General features: G+C 35.8%; 1 protein-coding gene across 2 annotated transcripts in view; it reads left to right on the top strand.

Annotated features, from left to right (window-relative positions):
• The window catches only part of NALCN (sodium leak channel, non-selective), a 234,436-nt gene that overhangs the window by 36,935 nt on the left and 179,566 nt on the right, over positions 1–17,935 (top strand). For both annotated transcript variants that reach the window (XM_066313489.1, XM_066313490.1), the window contains one exon: positions 14,202–14,356. In XM_066313489.1, coding sequence (XP_066169586.1) covers positions 14,202–14,356 — 155 coding nt within the window. The remainder of the gene's footprint in view (positions 1–14,201; positions 14,357–17,935) is intronic.

The following is a 17,935-nucleotide window of genomic DNA, read 5'->3' as shown; positions in this document are numbered from 1 at the left end:
TTTGTAAATCTCAATCTGCACTGGAGCTAAAGGATAGGAAGCATCATCAAAATAGAAAAAACTAGTATGGCTAACTGCCATAAATTGTAGTACTTACCTTTTTATTTTCTCAAAGTCATTCTTTAAGGTCCTTTTTTTTAAACTCTTTTGATAAGGTAAAGGCTGAATATTTCTGTAGACCAGTCTGCCTTGTCACCATGGCAGTCAATTTAAAATCCTTTTTTCCAAAATTTCTTGTTTAAAGCAGGAGATGTCCTGGAAAACAGATAAGAAAAATAATTACTGAGTAATGGAAAGATCTAAGAGGCTCCTGGTCATCCATCCATCTGTCTATGGATAGGACATGAAAATGTCAGAAAACAGCTTCAAAGACTCTGAAGCTGAAAGTTCACCACAATATCTAATAGAGGAAATAAATACGATTAAAAAGAACAAAAGAAATTTGAGATACTGTCTTACATCAGCAATGGGAAAGTAAGAATGAGTAATCAGGTTTCTGAAAAAGGGAAGAAATCAAAGCCCAAGCTTGAAAAATCAATGTAACAGGAGTTCTTTAACAGAGCAAATTCATTTATTGATTTTAGTGAACAACCAGATCTGCTTTAATATTTTCCTTGGGATTTATTCACAATCTCTCTTACTGATAGCATGTCTCCAGTATAAACTCCTCACAGACAAGAGATATGGAAAAAAATTACTTTTCCAGGCCTGATGTTGTTTAAATCCCAACCAAAACCAATTAAAATACAGCATCAGTCAAAAAGGGAAGTAATTCAGTTTAAATGAAATCATGTCAGAATGGATGAGAGTGCTAATGTGGTGACCAGTATTGATGCCCAGGGGAAAGAGCCTTCAGGAGTTGAGCTCCCGTCACTTTCAAGGGGCATGTGATTTCTGAGCACAAATCCTATTTTTTATATAGAATTGTATAGATAGTTACCAAAATTAATTACACTGTTGATTCATTTAGGACAGATTTTACATAGGTTTTGGTTATCCAGCTCAGTTTTAAACAAAAATGTGACCTTTTAGTCATGGTCTAGGATAGAATGATGAGAACCAAATTACTTCAGTTCCTGCTGGCTCAGTAACGACATATACTTGTCTGTATTAAGATTTGGAGCCATTTAAGTTTACACAATTCTCTGTCTCAGTGCAGGCATCAGAGTTGACTGAACTTCTCAGCCTGTCAATCTTGATGAGATTTTTTTTGAGAAAAGGTCTTTTTGAGTAAACTGGAATGAATTTTAAAGATTATTGGGAAATTGGTTCACTATAAATACAAGAGTTTAAAAATTATAATGACCTAATCTCCTCTTTGCTGTAGGGAAAGTTTTATATTGAGTCACAGGATTTTTACCTCATAATTGCTGTACAGAAATAAGGCCTGGTGAGTACTGAGCTTTCCATGGAAACTTGCAAGAGTCCAGACTGCCTGAAGTCAGAATATCCTCCAGTGTAAAATAGAAGGAAAGACCAGACATCCCCAGAAAAAATGGAATCCCAAGAGTGATCTCCACTGAATCTGCCTGATGGGTGATGGAGTAGTGTTTGGTTTCTTAAATATAAAGGAAGCTAGGAAAGTTCTGTTCAGTTAGCCAGGCAACTAATAGAGAAGGCTGTGGATTTCCTGACATTCACAGGTTAAATAGCAGTTATCACTGAGCAGTACATCTAATTTAACCTTGAAATGCTGTGAAAAAGTGTCACTTCTAGATGTGCAAGCATTTATAAGGAATACTGAGAAAAAAAATTTAAAAGAGAGCTGTTTGCATGATGTTTCAGATCTCTTTCCATGAGCGATCTATTTCATACTGTTTTGAAAACCAGGTGACTGCTTTCAGTTTTGTATTGTTTCTTGGAAGCTGAATGTGATGCCTAAATTTGACTCCTCTCCCAATTCTTTGGATTAATGCAGTTCAATAAGGCCTGGGAAATGCTGAAATATTCATCCATCCTGAGATATTTGTGAGCAGACTGAAGCTATCATCTCAGCTATTTTATTAGTTCTGAGAACTTGTGGAGGATGAGTGGGAAGCAGGAAAACTGTAGTTTAGAAAAGAAGGAGAGAGACAGGACAAGAAAGGCCAGGGAATTATGTTAGGAATACTGTAAACTTCTTTCCTGGAAAGAATTCTGTAGTGAATAAACAAACAAAAAAATCTGTAAGCAGTTGGAAGAAAACAAGGAAGTGAGTAGGAGCTAATATGGATTTCTAAAGCATAAACCATGTCAAACAAATATAATTGCCTATGGCAGCATAACAGCCATGTGAATTGGATGTCATATTTCTTTAGTTTAGAAAGGCTTTGTAGCAATCTCACAGGACATTTTTGTAAGCTGGCAGGAAAAAAAACATGGTTAAAGTGAAAATAATCAGAGAATAGGTCCAAAACTGCTTAAAAAACATGCTGGGTGAGATGCTATTAATGCCAGAACAGAAAGGACAGGGATTCACATAAATCTGCCATGTGCTTCCTAGGCTTTCATTAACATCTTGCATGGTGGCACAGAGAACATACTTATTACACTGAGGATGATGTGAGGTTGGGAAGGACATGTTTTGGAAAGCAAGATTAGAATGAAAGTGGTCTTAAAAATTGGAGACATACTCTGAGAAGTTGGATGAAAGGCAGCAGAGACAATATACTGCACTTAGGAGAAAACAGCTGTACAAATACAGCATAGTGAGTGATGTGGAAAAGGTAGTTCTTCATAAAGTGATTTAGAAGCATAATGAAGGAACAGAGATCAGCAGTACTGTGCTCTTGTAAAAATGTAAAATTAGAGTATCTTACAATATATAGTCATTGTCTGGAGAGACTCTACAAGGGACAAATATATGCAGAGAGAGCATAGCTGATAAAGAGTGTTCAGCAGTTTTTTGACTTTAAAAAAGTGGACATATCACAGGTTTTGTATGGATAAGCACTTTTGCACAGAGTAAAGGAATCTTGTCTCTCTTTCTGTAATACACTAGAGTAAGTACCTGTATGAAATTTCAGGATGAAAATTTCATGTTAGATAGGATATTATGAAAAAATTTGCAGTGGCAGGGATAAAGTCACACCTGTCTGCTTCTTAGAGAGGCTCCCAGTTTCACTCCTGAAGATCTTTAAAACAGGCTGTGGAACTTCTTTTGGGAAAAGTAGAAATAGACTGGGGCAAAGAATTGTATTTAATGTCCTATTGACTATTTGTATCCAACCTTATTTTTCTGTTATTTTATGTGGTCCCTCTTGACATCATAAAAGGTCAGGTATTGTTATCCTGGGCATCTGAAGAGCTGTTTGCCTTTGCTACATCTCTTTTAAAGGGACAGACATTGGAAGTGAGGAGGATTGGATGCAGAGCTATTGTACATTAGGACAAAAGTGAGAGAGTGGCTTCCTGAAGTTTTTATTGTTTTCTCTTCCTTTGTGTACCAATTTAGGGGAGAGCCTATTCATGAATGTTCCAACTTCGTTTTTCATCCTACCCCACATGGCGTGTCCAAACCTTCCACCAAAATGTACTTTTTCCTATCAGAGGTGCTATTATTATTTTTTGTGTTCCAGTTATGTAAAATACGTTTCTGCTGAGTCTTTACATACATCTCCTGTCCCTATCACTGCTATTTCAGCTGCTTATGTCGTTGGGCCCTCACTCTCCTGCTCTCTCTCATGTAAGATAGAAAAGCTTTTAATAAGTTTCAAATCCAACATCACACCTTAGGATAGAAGAACTGCCTTTATACTCAGTGAACTACACTGTTTGTACTTGACACAAATGCATTCCACATCTGCTCTTTTCTGGTGCCCAAAATACTTCTCACCCTTTTGTCCCTGTTGTAGCAGGCTGTGCTGGATACACTAATGTGTGATTTGACCAGTTTTCTTCACAAATTCGTATATCACTGCCACCTTCTTCCTTTCAGCTCCTTGTCTTCAGTTTCCCTCAAATCTTCAGTTTCCCTCAAGTAAAGGCATAGCATCCTCATGCCTTCTCCTTATTAGGAGTGCCAATCCAAGGCAGCAGGGACAAGAGTCATTAGCTGTTACAGCTTAGCCTTTTGTGCTGTCTGCCTCTTCTCTTGATTGTCATGGCCATTGCTGAGCAGCAGTATTAAAACTACAATCCAAACCAACTTATGGTACATCTTCTACCTGGCAGTTTAATGAGAAGGGCTTTTCAGCTGCTATTTGAGGACAAAGCTTTGGTTACAGACTGTCAATCCCTCATTTAATATTTCTTTAGAGCCGGAGGTAGGCTGTAGGCTTGAAGGCTAGACCAGTCTGATATTTTACATTTGAGTCTCTTGGAAACCCAGTAATATTTTAGATCCCTGAAAAATTATTTGACCTTATTGTAGCTCTACAGCTGTGTATTTTGATGATACTTCTGTTTTTAATGCCTTGAGAGAGAGGCCCTTTCTCCAGAAAAAACAGCAATCCAGTTTTGGCAGTAAGTCTTCCTGCCTGCTTTGAGTACCAGCTATGCTATCAAATGGATATATCAAGCTGCTTTCTCCCAGGTAAAGTGAGAGCTTTGGCAGATGGGCCCGATCAGATGCCCAGGCACCAAATGCTAAATAGTTTATATTTTGAGCAAGCAAGATGTTGTTGAAAATTTTTTCTAAGGAGCTCAGTGGTAGCAGCCCCTTCTGCTGTGCTTAGTCAAATCTCCTGCCACTACAGATGTTTGTGACTGGCATGTATAAAATCATTTGATGCAGGCATCCTCTGTGTGATCTTGACACTTTGCAACGCAGCCTTTAGGAAGGAATTGGTTTTGCATGTAGTTCAGATTTGGATTCAGGGAAGTATTTTTTTTGTCATGCTGAATATCACCCTGTCTGGTGCCTAACAAAAAGGTCTAGTGAGATAAAACTGCATGGTGCAATGTTCCAAAGAAGGAGTCAGGAAAACCTCCCCCACTCACTGGTTGTAGCTAATTTTGCTTTGTGGGTGAGGCATTCAAAAGTGCTTGTAAGCTTTGATGGAAGTAATTCCCAGATTCAATCTTGGGATTTTTAAATTCTACAGTGCAGATTACTGACCCTGTGTTTTCCTCATAGTGGTTGAACAGCACCTTAGAAGATATTTTTCTGTATTTCATCCAGAGAAGACTGATACATACCCTTAGGGTTTTTTGAAGTGGTCCTGAACATACTTTAAAATCAACTTGGATACAGTCTTCAGCTTAGATTGTTTCATACATTTCAGTTTATGACTGCAATTTAAACAAGAAGAGAGGTTTTTTTAGCTCTTTCTTTTAAATTCTATAAATAAATACTGTATTGGATTATAGTAGTACTATATGGATGAGATCACTTCAACTGGTAGATAAGTCTAATTTAATATACCTCAGTGACATGCAGGTTCATGCAAGCTAGCTAGATTTGATTTTAACTCTTCCTGTTTATTTCCTAAATATTAAACACTTAGGGTGACAGCCTCCTTCACTGTGTAAATGCCATTAATTCATGTATTTTTGATTCCTCTGAAACAAGCTTTGCATTAGCATACATATTGTGCAATTGCCATTGAATTCAGCTCTGTCATGACTGATCGTTGCAGTCACAAAATTGGAGTGTCCTGGAGTTGTTATGTCGTGAAATTTGATGAAATCTCAAAATAGTACTGTTCGTGCATGCTGCTTTATAAACAAATGCATACTGGAACTTCTGAAATTTTCTTTTTGAGTTTTTTTTTTTCTAGCACCTGCGTGTACATTTCAGCAATATCCATTTGATATATTTTTTCTTTTACTCATCTTTCTGTGGCGAACTTCAGTGACATTGTTACTTTGAAAGGTAATGGCTGAGTAAGTTGAATTTAATTTTCTCTAATGCCAGTTACAAGTGATCAAACCAACAGCTTTTCAAATTTGTTGAGTAGCTGGAACCATCCTGTTTTCATTTGGGCAATGACACTATTGCCTTTGTGTAACATAAGTGATCTGCCATGAGGACAGAATCATCTGACTTTGATGTTAGCACCTGCACTAGGAACCTAAATGCCCTGAATTTCCTCTCTGACTGTCAGAGAGAGAAAGATGCCTCAGGAGTGTGGATGAACCCACTGTCCTTGAACCTCTGGACATGTATTTCTCTCTCTGTGTTGTCATTGCCTAAAATGAGGTTGGGTAGTTGGGACATCAGAGCTGCAGTCTTTACTTGTGCAGTTGCTTCTAGGGGTTCAGGAAGAGGTGTTGGGTCTTTGAACTTTTGCACCCTGAAGTGTGAGATAAGGTTGGTGATTTAATCTGTTCAAAATTCCTGTGCAATGAGTAGCAATAGAAGGAACATCAAAGGTACATTTTTAGATCCTAACTTAGGTCACATATGAAATGAAAAAATACTATAATCAAAATCAAACCCAACTTTACTCAGTATTGCTGCCTCATGTAATAGGCAGTCTGATGTAATGGTGCCTTATTACTGAATATGGGCAGGAGAAGAAAGTGAGTAAGACCATTACTTCTCTTAATTTGTTGAATAAAGTTGTAAATAATTTTCTTATTGTAAAATTGGCCAAAAAAAAGTAGGACTATCCAAGTTCTATCCATATACTCCAACTTAGACTCTACAAGATTGTGAAAAACTCCCCAGTACTGAAGCCTGAAAGTGAAGAAATAAATAGTGAATGAAAGATCTAAACTGAATTTCAATATAGTAAAAAAAATCCTTTACCTTGGGAAAAATTCTGAAAGAAAATATATTAGTAGCAGTAAAATATTGCAGTATTCATATCTTGAATTTAAAATTAAACGTAACTATTTGATCATCTAGAAAGACTTCAATTTGTTTCTCTTCTATGAAATCTTATAGCTTCTGTCTAACTCCAGTGTGTCTCCTAGGTGTGTATATATTCTTGACTATAGTTTGCAGAACAGTCATAAGCAAGGGAGCTTTTTGGTTTTTTTACAAAAACCATTTCACTGTTAAAAAAATGTTCCTGATTCATCATTTTAATTTGTCTGGCTTCAACTGTTAGCTTTTCTATTCTTACTATACTTTTTTATGCCAGATTACAGAGAACTTTAATTCCTAGTATTTTTTCTGTGTGAATCCACTTACAACAACTGAAGCACTAATATGTTTTTTAATAAATTAACACTATTTAGCTCTTTAGGTCTTTTACTGCAAACCATGTTCTTCAGTGTTGTCGTTTTCATTTTTTTTTCTATGACTACCTCAGATTTTCAAATATTAAGCTGTGATCAAAAATATGTATGTAATATTTTTCATAATTTGTATGAGTGCCATACAGAGAGGAACATTAATTCTTTATTGCTTTTGTGTGTGCAATCTGGGGAAGCAGTTTGTTTCTTGTCATGATGTTATTGGGACCAATATGAGAGGATGCCTTATTATATCCTCTCATCTCAAACTTTTATGTGGCACCTATATTCCTAAATATAACCAGTATTTCCATTGTTTTATTATCTTTTAATCCATAGGCCATAGGCCATAATATTTAGTTTCAGTCATCCTGCCATTATAATGTTGCATTTGGCTGTATTAATGCACATTTTGGTTTGTTTGATCAAGCTAACCAAATAATTCCAATAACTTGTCATAATGCCTTGTTCTTATTGTTATTTATGGTTCTATCCTTATTCCTAATTTTATATGTTTCTCCCTCATTGATTCTGGTAGATCATGGTGATTATTTCACTGGCAAGGTTTTTTTTGACATGTCAGTTAATCAGTTTTCAGCCCATTTAGCTGGTGCTTTATTGATATTATATAGTGCCTACTTTTTAATCAGTCGTGTTACTGAATGAATTGCTTTACAAAGTCCAAGCTAGGCAATTTTATTTGACAAATCTGCAATCTTAAAAAAATCATGTTACTACGATGAGAATTATTTTCTCTAGATCCATTCTGGCTGCCATTTATTACATTAATGTTCTTTACTCTTTACCAATTAGACTTTTTATCAGCTTGCTCTTTCTTTTGTCTTGCTTGGTGTCAGGCTAAGCAGTTGGGCTGCTTGTTCTTTAAAAATTAATGGCACATTAGCGTTCTTCCGGAATTTCCCTGCTATTTCAAGATTTATTAAAAATTAATAGAAGAGATGCCCTCAGTTATTTGGGCTTGTTGATTTGAATATAATTATCCCTAGCAGATGCTGTCTGATATTCTCCTCAGTTACTAATTCTTGATTAGTAGAAGCTGTGTTTGCCAAGCTAAAATGTGAAATATGGAATGTTGCCAAAGCTTAAGCTTTGTATTTGTTGTTCGTAAAGTCATGAGTCCTTAAGCATACCCTATCTTATCTTTTAATGTGATAAAAGTAATGAATAGATATAAGAGACAATCTGTTACCACAAAAAGTTGAAAGCTTTATAGTTATAATTACAGTTATAATTATGAGAAACATTAAATATGGATGAAGTTTTCACACTTACAGTTTAAAAGATAACACAGATTTTGTTGTTGGATTAAAAACAGGAAACTGGCTCTGAAAGTATGGTACATGAGACTTTAGATTTAAATTTGGCCAAAACTAAAACATAACATTTAAAAACGATCCCTGAGAATGGTAAGATTATAAAATGTCAGAGGAGGGATTCTAAACAAATCTGTAGTCCTGAAAACAGAGAGGTACTACCTGAAATTTCTTTCATTTCACCAGTGATTCTGGATGACAGTTACTGGATTCTCTGGAACCTGTACTGACTCCAGCAGCTGCATGGTTCTAAGCTGCCATCTCTTTCTGCATAAGTTAGAAGAATGTATCAGTAGAACTCAATTGCAGTATGGTGCCATTTTGCTGAAGTTAACAATTATGTATGTGTCTGACAACAGTGACAGGAGAGTTCACTCACACTGAGTGCACATTGAAGAAAATTATGCCCAATTATAATGATGAACTACTACTGCAAATTTTAGAAATATATCAATATCAGTGATTTATTCATTAACATTGTCCTTGCTAAGCAGAGGTCATAACAGGGTAATAATTATGAAAATGGTAAATAGAAAACTTTATTAGAAAGCTGTTACAATTATTATATCACAATATTATAATTATTCTAACAATTGTGAAGGAGCAGCTGTTATTATTGTTAGGCCTGTAAAAAGAGCACTAGTGTAAGGAAGTAGTCTAGGAGCCATCTGTTAACAGCAGTTGTATGTTCAGAGTTTCCCACTTAGAGAAGGGAAAGGAGAAAAGGACTTGATTGGATGAGCACACTGAGAAATAAGATGTGGCTTTTTTATAAGTGACGCATATAAAAGGAAAAAGCAAAGAAAACTTGCCTAGGTGCTTAGATTGTTTTCATGGTCATTACGCAACAAATAAACTTGAGCCTTTCTCCATTTTACTATTTGCAAGGAATCAGGTAAAAAACAATCAATTTTTCATCTAGGCTTCCTATCTTTCAAGTTCCCAGAGCTTCTGAAAACAAATGTAATTTTTTGCTACCCTAGCAATTAGAATTTGCAATATCAGATTTGTGACCTGAGAGGTTCCACTACCATTAATATACATCTATACATATTTTGCATTTATATTTTGCTGTTTCAAAAAAGGCTCCAAAACATTGTTAAAACCAGAATGCTCATGACACAGCTGCTCTTACTTTCCCACTATGAATTCAGCTTGTAAATCGCATCTCATTTCATAAAATATCTATGATACTTTATCTTTGATACAAGATAAAATTTAGTACTTTAAAAAGTAGGTTCATGGACTATAATAATTGTGTTGAATGATGCAGGGAAGTTGTTTCATGGTAGTAGATCACCCTGATTTTCAGAATAAAGACAAATTAATTAGATATCATTGACCAAATATGTAAGAGAGCAGTGTATTAATATTCATCAGATGACTTTGTCTAAAGTCAGTGCAGAAACACAGTATTACTTGATCAGAATGCATTTACTGAGAGTTCCTAGCCCAGCATACATTTAATTTGAACTTCAGGAACAACTTTGGTGTACCATAGAGTTTTCTGGATTTATTTAAAGTTTATTGCAACAGTCTCACTAGCTTGTTGCTTTTTCCTTGTGTTCTGATAATATGGCAAAGCAGAAGCATCTCTTCTGAAACATACAGGAACGGATTATTTTTTTTCCGAATTGCATGTTCAGAGGTAGACATCTAGCAGAAGTAACAACTATAATTCTTGATATCTAAAAGAAAAATCTTTTATCAGTCATCTGATCTAAACTTTTTTCTGTATTAGTACTTCCTATGCAGCAGTGTCCATTTTGTGTTTAGGTTCGATCACTTTCTGAATTCCTTGCTTGACATTAAATCACAGATATTGAGAGTAACCTTTAAAGTCTTCAGAACTGCATAATATTTCTCTGTTCTCAAAGGTTTTTGTTGTCCTTCATCATATGCTTGGTGTGATTTTGATGAAGCTGGGTTCATAGGGTCCCCCAGGTCACTAATGAAAATGGATAGCGCAGAACATGGTGCAAATTCCTCTGAGCCCCAGCTAATGTATTGCTCCCTCTTTGGAAGCGGCATGGTTGCTACTTGCTTGCTTCATGATCTACCAGCCTTTTTGTATGTCTGCTACACTATTTTAAATATGCAGTAGCTCTCCAGCAGCTGGGTACTGCCTGGTTTTGTACAAGAACAGACACAGGGTTCCTTTTAACAAATACAGAAAATCCGTCAGTTCCAGTTAAGTCATTTTTACTTATTAACTTCTTTACCTAAGCAACCATTTGAAATTATTTTTTATGAGCTTATCAATAAGTATACTTCTTAGGTTTTTGTTTGGGGTTTTTTTTTAGATTTTCTGGATCTGGAAACTACACAAGAAGCTTTCTAATTTTGAATGGCTTTCTGATGATATCTTAGAAAATTAATAGAATACCAGAATAAAAACAAACAAACAAACAAAAAAACACAATTTTTTTTCCCCATCTCTATTTTCAGCAGAGAAAGTCAGGCTAGCAGAAAAGAGGAAGCTAGAAGCTACCACGGTAATCTGTGAAAAACTCTCTTTGAAGAACTGCCCTAATAAGGAGAAGGTGCTAAAAGAGGGATTGTTCTCACATGTTCTCACATGAGCTCATGATGGTTGAAAGATCAGTTTTGTAACAGATGCAATGGAAAACAGGCACTGTACTCCCAAGAGACATCAATTCAGGTCCTTCCTGTGGTGTACATATGTGTGTAATCATAACATTCTTCAGACACTTAAAAACATGTCAGAGTAACAGTCCTATGTCTTTTGCAACAATCTTGTTATTGAAGGATGCATATCAAGTGAAGTGGAGTCAATTATCTCCTTCTGCATCCTTGTCATTCCTGTGGAGAACTGATTTCTCAGCTCGCCTGTTGGGTTGATGCTGCATTCTACAGACATTGAATACTCTGCATAGGAGTATTATTGGTCTGTTGGGATGAATTATTTCTTGTTCATAAATTTTTCCCAGTTCAGGAAGACACTTAAGCATGTCGCCTAATTGGACTTTTGAGATGCTTAAAACTATTTATGTGCTGAATCAGTATCTAACTACTTAATTGATATTGAGTATGGCCAATGAAGGAATAAAATTTAAATCATTTTAAATGGAAAACATCTGGTGATAATCTAGCCACTTGCAGATATCTAATATTCTCTAGTCCATGTGTACTAGTGTATGCTTATTTACTGTCTTGAGGAAGAGCACAACTTGCCAAGTGACAGTCATCCAAAAAGGCCTGTATCTGTACACGTACTATAAGCAGAGACTCTTCATTTTTAGCCTAAATCATACCCAGTGCAGAGAGACAGCTTTTTTTCCCTTCAAAAGGAGGTTAAATTAAAATAATTATCTAAGTTTAAATGAAGCACTTAAATGGATGCTTTGCATTGCAGTGATTGAGAGCCAGCAATGCTTTTAATAATATGCCCTCACACTGCTGGCCTCTTGGGGTTTGAGGAATTTTCTAATGCAAGCCATAGTGTACAGTTCATTAGCTACCAGTAGCTGGGGTTCCGAATCTGCCTGAGCCAATGAATTAATTTCTAAAAATATATGTACAATATTGTTTTATCTTAATTCTATATATGGTAATGGCTTTTGGATGGAAGTATTATAAATCTGACATAAAGCATGCACCTGGGTATGGATTAACATCTTCTAGTTTAAAGGAATTAGGGTGAACAGATTAATTTTTAAATACTTGAGTGACATGTGCTGAGCATGTCTACAGACGTGGAACAAATACACATATGCTTGTGTATCTGTGGTTTTAGTTATGCACATTGCTAAATTTCAGGGTATTCTTTAAAACTCCATCTGGAACTCTACATGTCTGTGTGTGCGTCCATGCAGACATATATGTCTCTCCGGTATCATAAAGAAATGACTACACTATAGATGCCACAATTGTTATTTATCTGCATTTATAATTGCCTGAGGAATTTTTTGTAGGATGCTTTGGTTTCACACTGACAGATTTCAAATAATGTAATGCTATTCCATGCAGTGTATAAAAGCAATAAAAAATAAAGTAATTAAAGCTTCTGTTCATCCAGTTTAGTTGTCAAAATGCATCTGTGAGTTAAAGGAAAAATACTTTCAGAAGAATAATAAGATACTAATTATATTAAAGGGGAAGCTGAAAATTTTCACCTTTTCTGTGGACAAGCAAGATAATTTAAAATTATGTATTTTAAGACACTGGTTGATGCCTCATGATAACAGAATGAATACTGTAATTTTTTTTCCATAACTTTCAGCAATTCATTTTGTGTGTTTTTATATCAAAAGTCTGTGCTGTAACGAGGAACTCAAAATCAACCTGAACATGAATGGAAAGTGACACTGACTTTTTTTTTTCCTCAGACCAGAACTAACTGTGATTAGCTTTTCACATCTGATTTGAAACTGCCCTAGGACTGAACCAAAAATCAGGATTTTTATATGCTGGATAAGAGAATATAAGCAGGGAGAAAAACAGTTGTTACTTAGCTGTTTGCTCTTTCAGCAGAGTTGGAGCCTTATTTTGGACCTCTTTGGTTTGCTCAGCAGCCCCATAGCACAAGTAACGTGAATCCCCACTTCTGTGCTGTGTTGCTTTGCAGACCCTGGCAGGGACCTGCTCAGGGTGGAGGGGCTGGTTTGCTAAGGTTGCCTCTTAAATAAACTACTTCTGGGAAAATGGGGTGATCAGTCTGTGGCAAAGGACTGTGTATTGTGATTATTAACTGGGCACTGTAAGTGATTAGGGGGAATCAACTACTTGAGCTTCCCCTTCCCAAAGTTTGGGAATACTTGTATAACCCATATTTATGTGTCCATGCCACAGGCATATATTTAATAGAACAGAGAACAACAAACTTGGCTTCCCTCTCTTTTTAGCTTCTGTGGTCCTTAGCACTGGGCCTCCATAAATAAATCCCATTGTGGTCCAGTGTGACAAAGCCTCCAGCAGCTCAACCACAGCTGCCAGAGAAACTGGGAAACAAGTGATGCTTAGCTTCTGACAACAGTAAAAAAATGGCCAATGCTGTGACATTGTGTTGGGGCACTGGCCCTTGTCTCAAGACCTTTCTATTTAAAAATGTCACTCTCACTTACATAAATCAGCTTGAACCAATTCAAACCAGTTCAAATTTTTTCACCTCTTCTGCCAAATCCTTACTGGACTGACCTAAAAGTAAGTCAGATCTGTTACAGTCACAGCAGCGCCTAGATACTAATTGCGCTATACATGTAGTAGTTTGACTTCTCTCCTGTGACCCTGTGGTGGAAACCTGTCCTGACCAAATTACAAGAAGCTGAATACATACTCTGGTGACAAGTCATCCACAAGAATCCTTTTAAGGAGTATCAAAGCAAGCACAGGTAATGCCTTTGTAAGTCAATCAAAGCCATAGGATTGACTGCAGTTGAACAGCTCTCAGGATCTGCAAAGGAGCCTGAAACATTGTCTTCAAATTGCATTAAACAGCAGTTGGAGCAGCTGAATGTTAATTCTTTCATTTCTTGGAGAGTCTACATTTTTATGGGGTCTCTAGGCATTAGTATGAAATTTCTGCCAGTAGTATTTGTACTGTCATTGCATAAGGATCAAGTTTTAGGAGTGTGTTGGCTTGCCCTTTACAATAAGTGCTTAATGAAAATAGTGTATACCAAAGAACATAAGATAGTAAAAATAACAGCTGATGAACGTCTCACTTTGATCCTCTGACTTTCAAATATTTAGTTTTGCTGTGGACTGAGTTTATGTAACAACTTAATTTTGTATTTTTCACAGAAATGTAACCTGGAATAATTTAGCTATCCCAGACACCCACTGTTCCAGAGAGCTAGAAGAAGGTTACCAGTGCCCACCTGGATTTAAATGCATGGACCTTGAAGATCTGGGACTAAGCAGGCAAGAGCTGGGCTACAGTGGCTTTAATGAGATAGGTCTGTCCTACTGGTAAAATCCATTTCAGTATCCATTTAAAAATGTTTTTGAAATTAATGGAAGAGATAGTTCATGTCTGTGCTAAAAAGGCGTCAATTTCAATCATTATTCTACTCAATAGAGCACATGCCAGAAAGAGGAGCTGTGTTATTTGCTTTGCAGTTATGATATATTTTTACATTCTAGGGATCCCAGGATCTAAATATCTTTAAAATAATGTCTTTATAAGGAGTCTACTGTTGATTATCACCAGTATGCAAATGTGATGACTGATTTCTGTTTTGTTTTTGATTTATTTTAGGGCATAAAATCCCTTCTGTTTGTCTAATTTTAGTAGTAATCTCCATGAAAAAAAAATTCATTTTTTTAATCCAGAATTACTTTGATAGTAATCTTGTTACTAAGGAGAAGATGAAAGAAAAATGATATAATGTATCTGTGGCATTCTTGATCCAAACTGTGTAAGTCAGAGCAGCCAGAAAAGTGATTGAGAGTCAGGCAGACTTTGCAGTACAGGTGCAACTTGTGTTCTGTGCAAAACACTGCAGTTACCAGGAGCATACATTCTCTGACAGCTGCAATGTGTTGTGCCATCCCCATGAGGACATGAATGTAGAACACAAAATTAGGAAAGGGTGCAAGAACATGAGCAGCCATGGTAAGATCCACATCCAGATGGAAAAATACGCAGTTACTCTGTCAGAACATTGTGGTTATTTCACATTTATTGAGCAGACAAAGGTCCAACAGGAGCCTGCAGCTGTAAATTTTCATTTCAGGGCAGGGGAAGTACCTTCAAAAGATAGAGCATACCCACAGGCTAAGTTCTTTCTGATGCATTGCTTTGACTCTGATAAGGGGATATTTTTGTGTTTTTTTAAATTTTTCTGGCTTGAGCTCCAGACAGTTATACTGGCTTCAGCTGAATTTGAAGGTAATAAAAAGTTTTAATGACTGAATGACTGAAATAATTTTTTTTTTTTTTTGAGTCTTGCAAGCCTTTGTGGCTGAAATTGCTTCAGTTGGTTCCTGAATATTCAAGTTTATGGATATAAAAAATAAGCCAGAGAGTTACAAGGAAGTCTCAGAGTTCTGCTACAAGTACTCTGTGATACCTAGTAATTAATGAATAAAAATTGCCATTTATGTCCTTTTTTTTTTTTTTTTTGTGAGAAAGGGAGGAAAACCTGATTTCAGCCGAGAACTGTTCTGTTCCCTCTGGGAGTCAGAAGCATCCCATTTGTTCCAGTACTGTTAGATGGATAACACCATAGATAGTACCAAATTTTCTATAATTTTTTTTCTTCTGTAGATCTCAAAGGATAATCCTGTCTGATTACTCAACCTTCAGATTTACTGTTATGCCTGGATGAATATGGGCTGAGTTCACAGTAGAACTTAAAACCATCCACATTCAAGTTCTATAGTTCCAGGTAGTTTGGGAGGAGAGCATGAGATAGGGGTGTTGCCACAATAACTGAGCCACTGATTGAAATCACCCTTCTAATCTTACAAGAAAAAAAAATTTGTGACACTGAAGGTGTTGTTCTAGCTGCCTACCTGGTCACCAGGGAAAAGTAGTTACAATGTCTTAGACTAGCTTCAATGGGTAAAAGAGTTGAACAAGACCCAGAGTGCTTAATAAAGGAGGCTAGCTTATTTTTAATGATGAGGGCAGGTGGCAAAGACAGATGGAATAGTTTGTCCATGGATGCCTTCAAAACAAGTTAAAAAAACAGAACTGAAATTGTGGTCTCCTGAGTCACAGTGCTGTGCCTTACCAATATGTATTTCTGAGTATTGCATTTTAAAGGTCAGAGATTGCTAATAGACCTAGGAGACTTGTCACTGATAAATTGTTTTGTCTAGAAATAGGTAACCTATTTCTAGATAGGTTAAGAACAGAAGTTAAATTGAATATCAATTGAAGGCTGATAATTAAGCTTTAAAATACTAAGTAAAATACAGAAGCTTTCCCAAAAAAATGTTGAATAAGCTTCCTCAAATTAGGATTGTTATAAACAGGATTATAACCAGCAATTTCATCAATATTTTATAAATATCCATTTTATAATGCACCTTTGTGTGTAGTTAAAAGGTAAGAAATTAAATAAATATTTTCTGTGTAATTATACTGGTTTTGTATACATTCATTGGTATTTCATTTGCAGATATTGTGATGCAGCCTGTCCTGTTGAATCCTGAAATCTATCATTACAAAAATCACAAGAGCATAGCAGTTTGGCAGCTACTGTATAATTAGTAACTCCTAATTTGTGGCATATAAGTACAAGCTGTGAATATTTGAATTTGATAATTTCTGTTATTTTTCTTCTCTTGAAAGGAAAAAGGTGGGATTTTTACAGTTTTATTACTGGGTGAAGACCAAACTGTCCTAATCAGATGAAAGTTAATAGAGTTTTTAATATTGTGAATATGACAATTAGGTAGCTTCATATTTGGAAAATACCTTGTTTTTGGCTGTGCCCGGGTCCCATTTTTATAAATGGCTTTGACTTTAAGGATGAAGACTGGAAAGATGATAGTGTAACTTTTGGTACTTATTTAAATAAAAAAAAATATTTATTTCCCAAGTTTTCTGTTTTTAGCTTTGTGGTGTTCTGTTTATCTGTTTTATGTATGTTTCCATGTAAATATATACATATTTTTTAAGGAAGGACATAGTTATAGACTACTGATAAATGTGGCTTGAAGACATCTTGTCAAGGTAATTTAGGCCATCTCCTTCTCATGAGAAGCAGAATTCATGATCTTTCCAGGCAACTTATTGTGTTGCTTCATTGTCTGTCCTTTTAGGAAGATTTTCCTAAAGTAGAACCTGAATCTTTCTTCTTTATAGAATTTAAGTTTATAATTTCTTACTTTATTCGCTACTGACATAGACAAAACCTTAAAAAAAAGCTTGTCTGCATCTTTCATTATGCCTTCCATATGGTTCAAAATGTTTGATTCTTTTGCTAGAAGACTTATAATTTATACCTTAAATTGTTCTTACTCTCCTTCTCCAGACCTTCTCTGGCTGATCCACCAGTTAGTTGAAATGCAGTGCTGTCAGAGTACCCCAGCACAGCCATTATTTTTTGCAGTTTTAAGCTCTGTTTACAATATCTACATCTCAGCGAGATGTTTTCCATTTTCAGAATAGCATGCTGTGGGTGATTAATGTCTTTTTAGTTCATTACAGCTCGTGTCCTAGTGAAAGAGCTGCCATCAATGTTTCCATCCTTTATTTGTTTATTTATATATTTATTTTTAAATGTAGACCTTTACATTTGTCTCTGTTGAATAGCATACTTACTTTTGTTTTTCCAGACTATTTCTTCAGTTTGCAAGATCTTCAGGAGTTTGAATTCCCTCCTTCTGATTACTTGTGCTGCCTTTTAGCTTGCTTTTATCTGAAATTACATGAGTATGATTTATTTTCTATCAACCTGGTCAAGAGTGAAAAAATAAATAAAAGCAGACCAAGATTTGATTCTGGAACTTTGTTTAACAGTCTTCTTTTCTGACAATGTTTCATTAATAGCTGCTCATAAGGACACCTAATAAGTGGTTTT

Source organism: Sylvia atricapilla, chromosome 2, assembly GCF_009819655.1.
Source record: "Sylvia atricapilla isolate bSylAtr1 chromosome 2, bSylAtr1.pri, whole genome shotgun sequence".
In the NCBI taxonomy this organism is placed as follows: Eukaryota; Metazoa; Chordata; class Aves; order Passeriformes; family Sylviidae; genus Sylvia; species Sylvia atricapilla.
The sequence above is the reverse complement of the archived record's forward strand: the minus strand, read 5'-3'. Positions and strand labels throughout refer to the sequence as shown.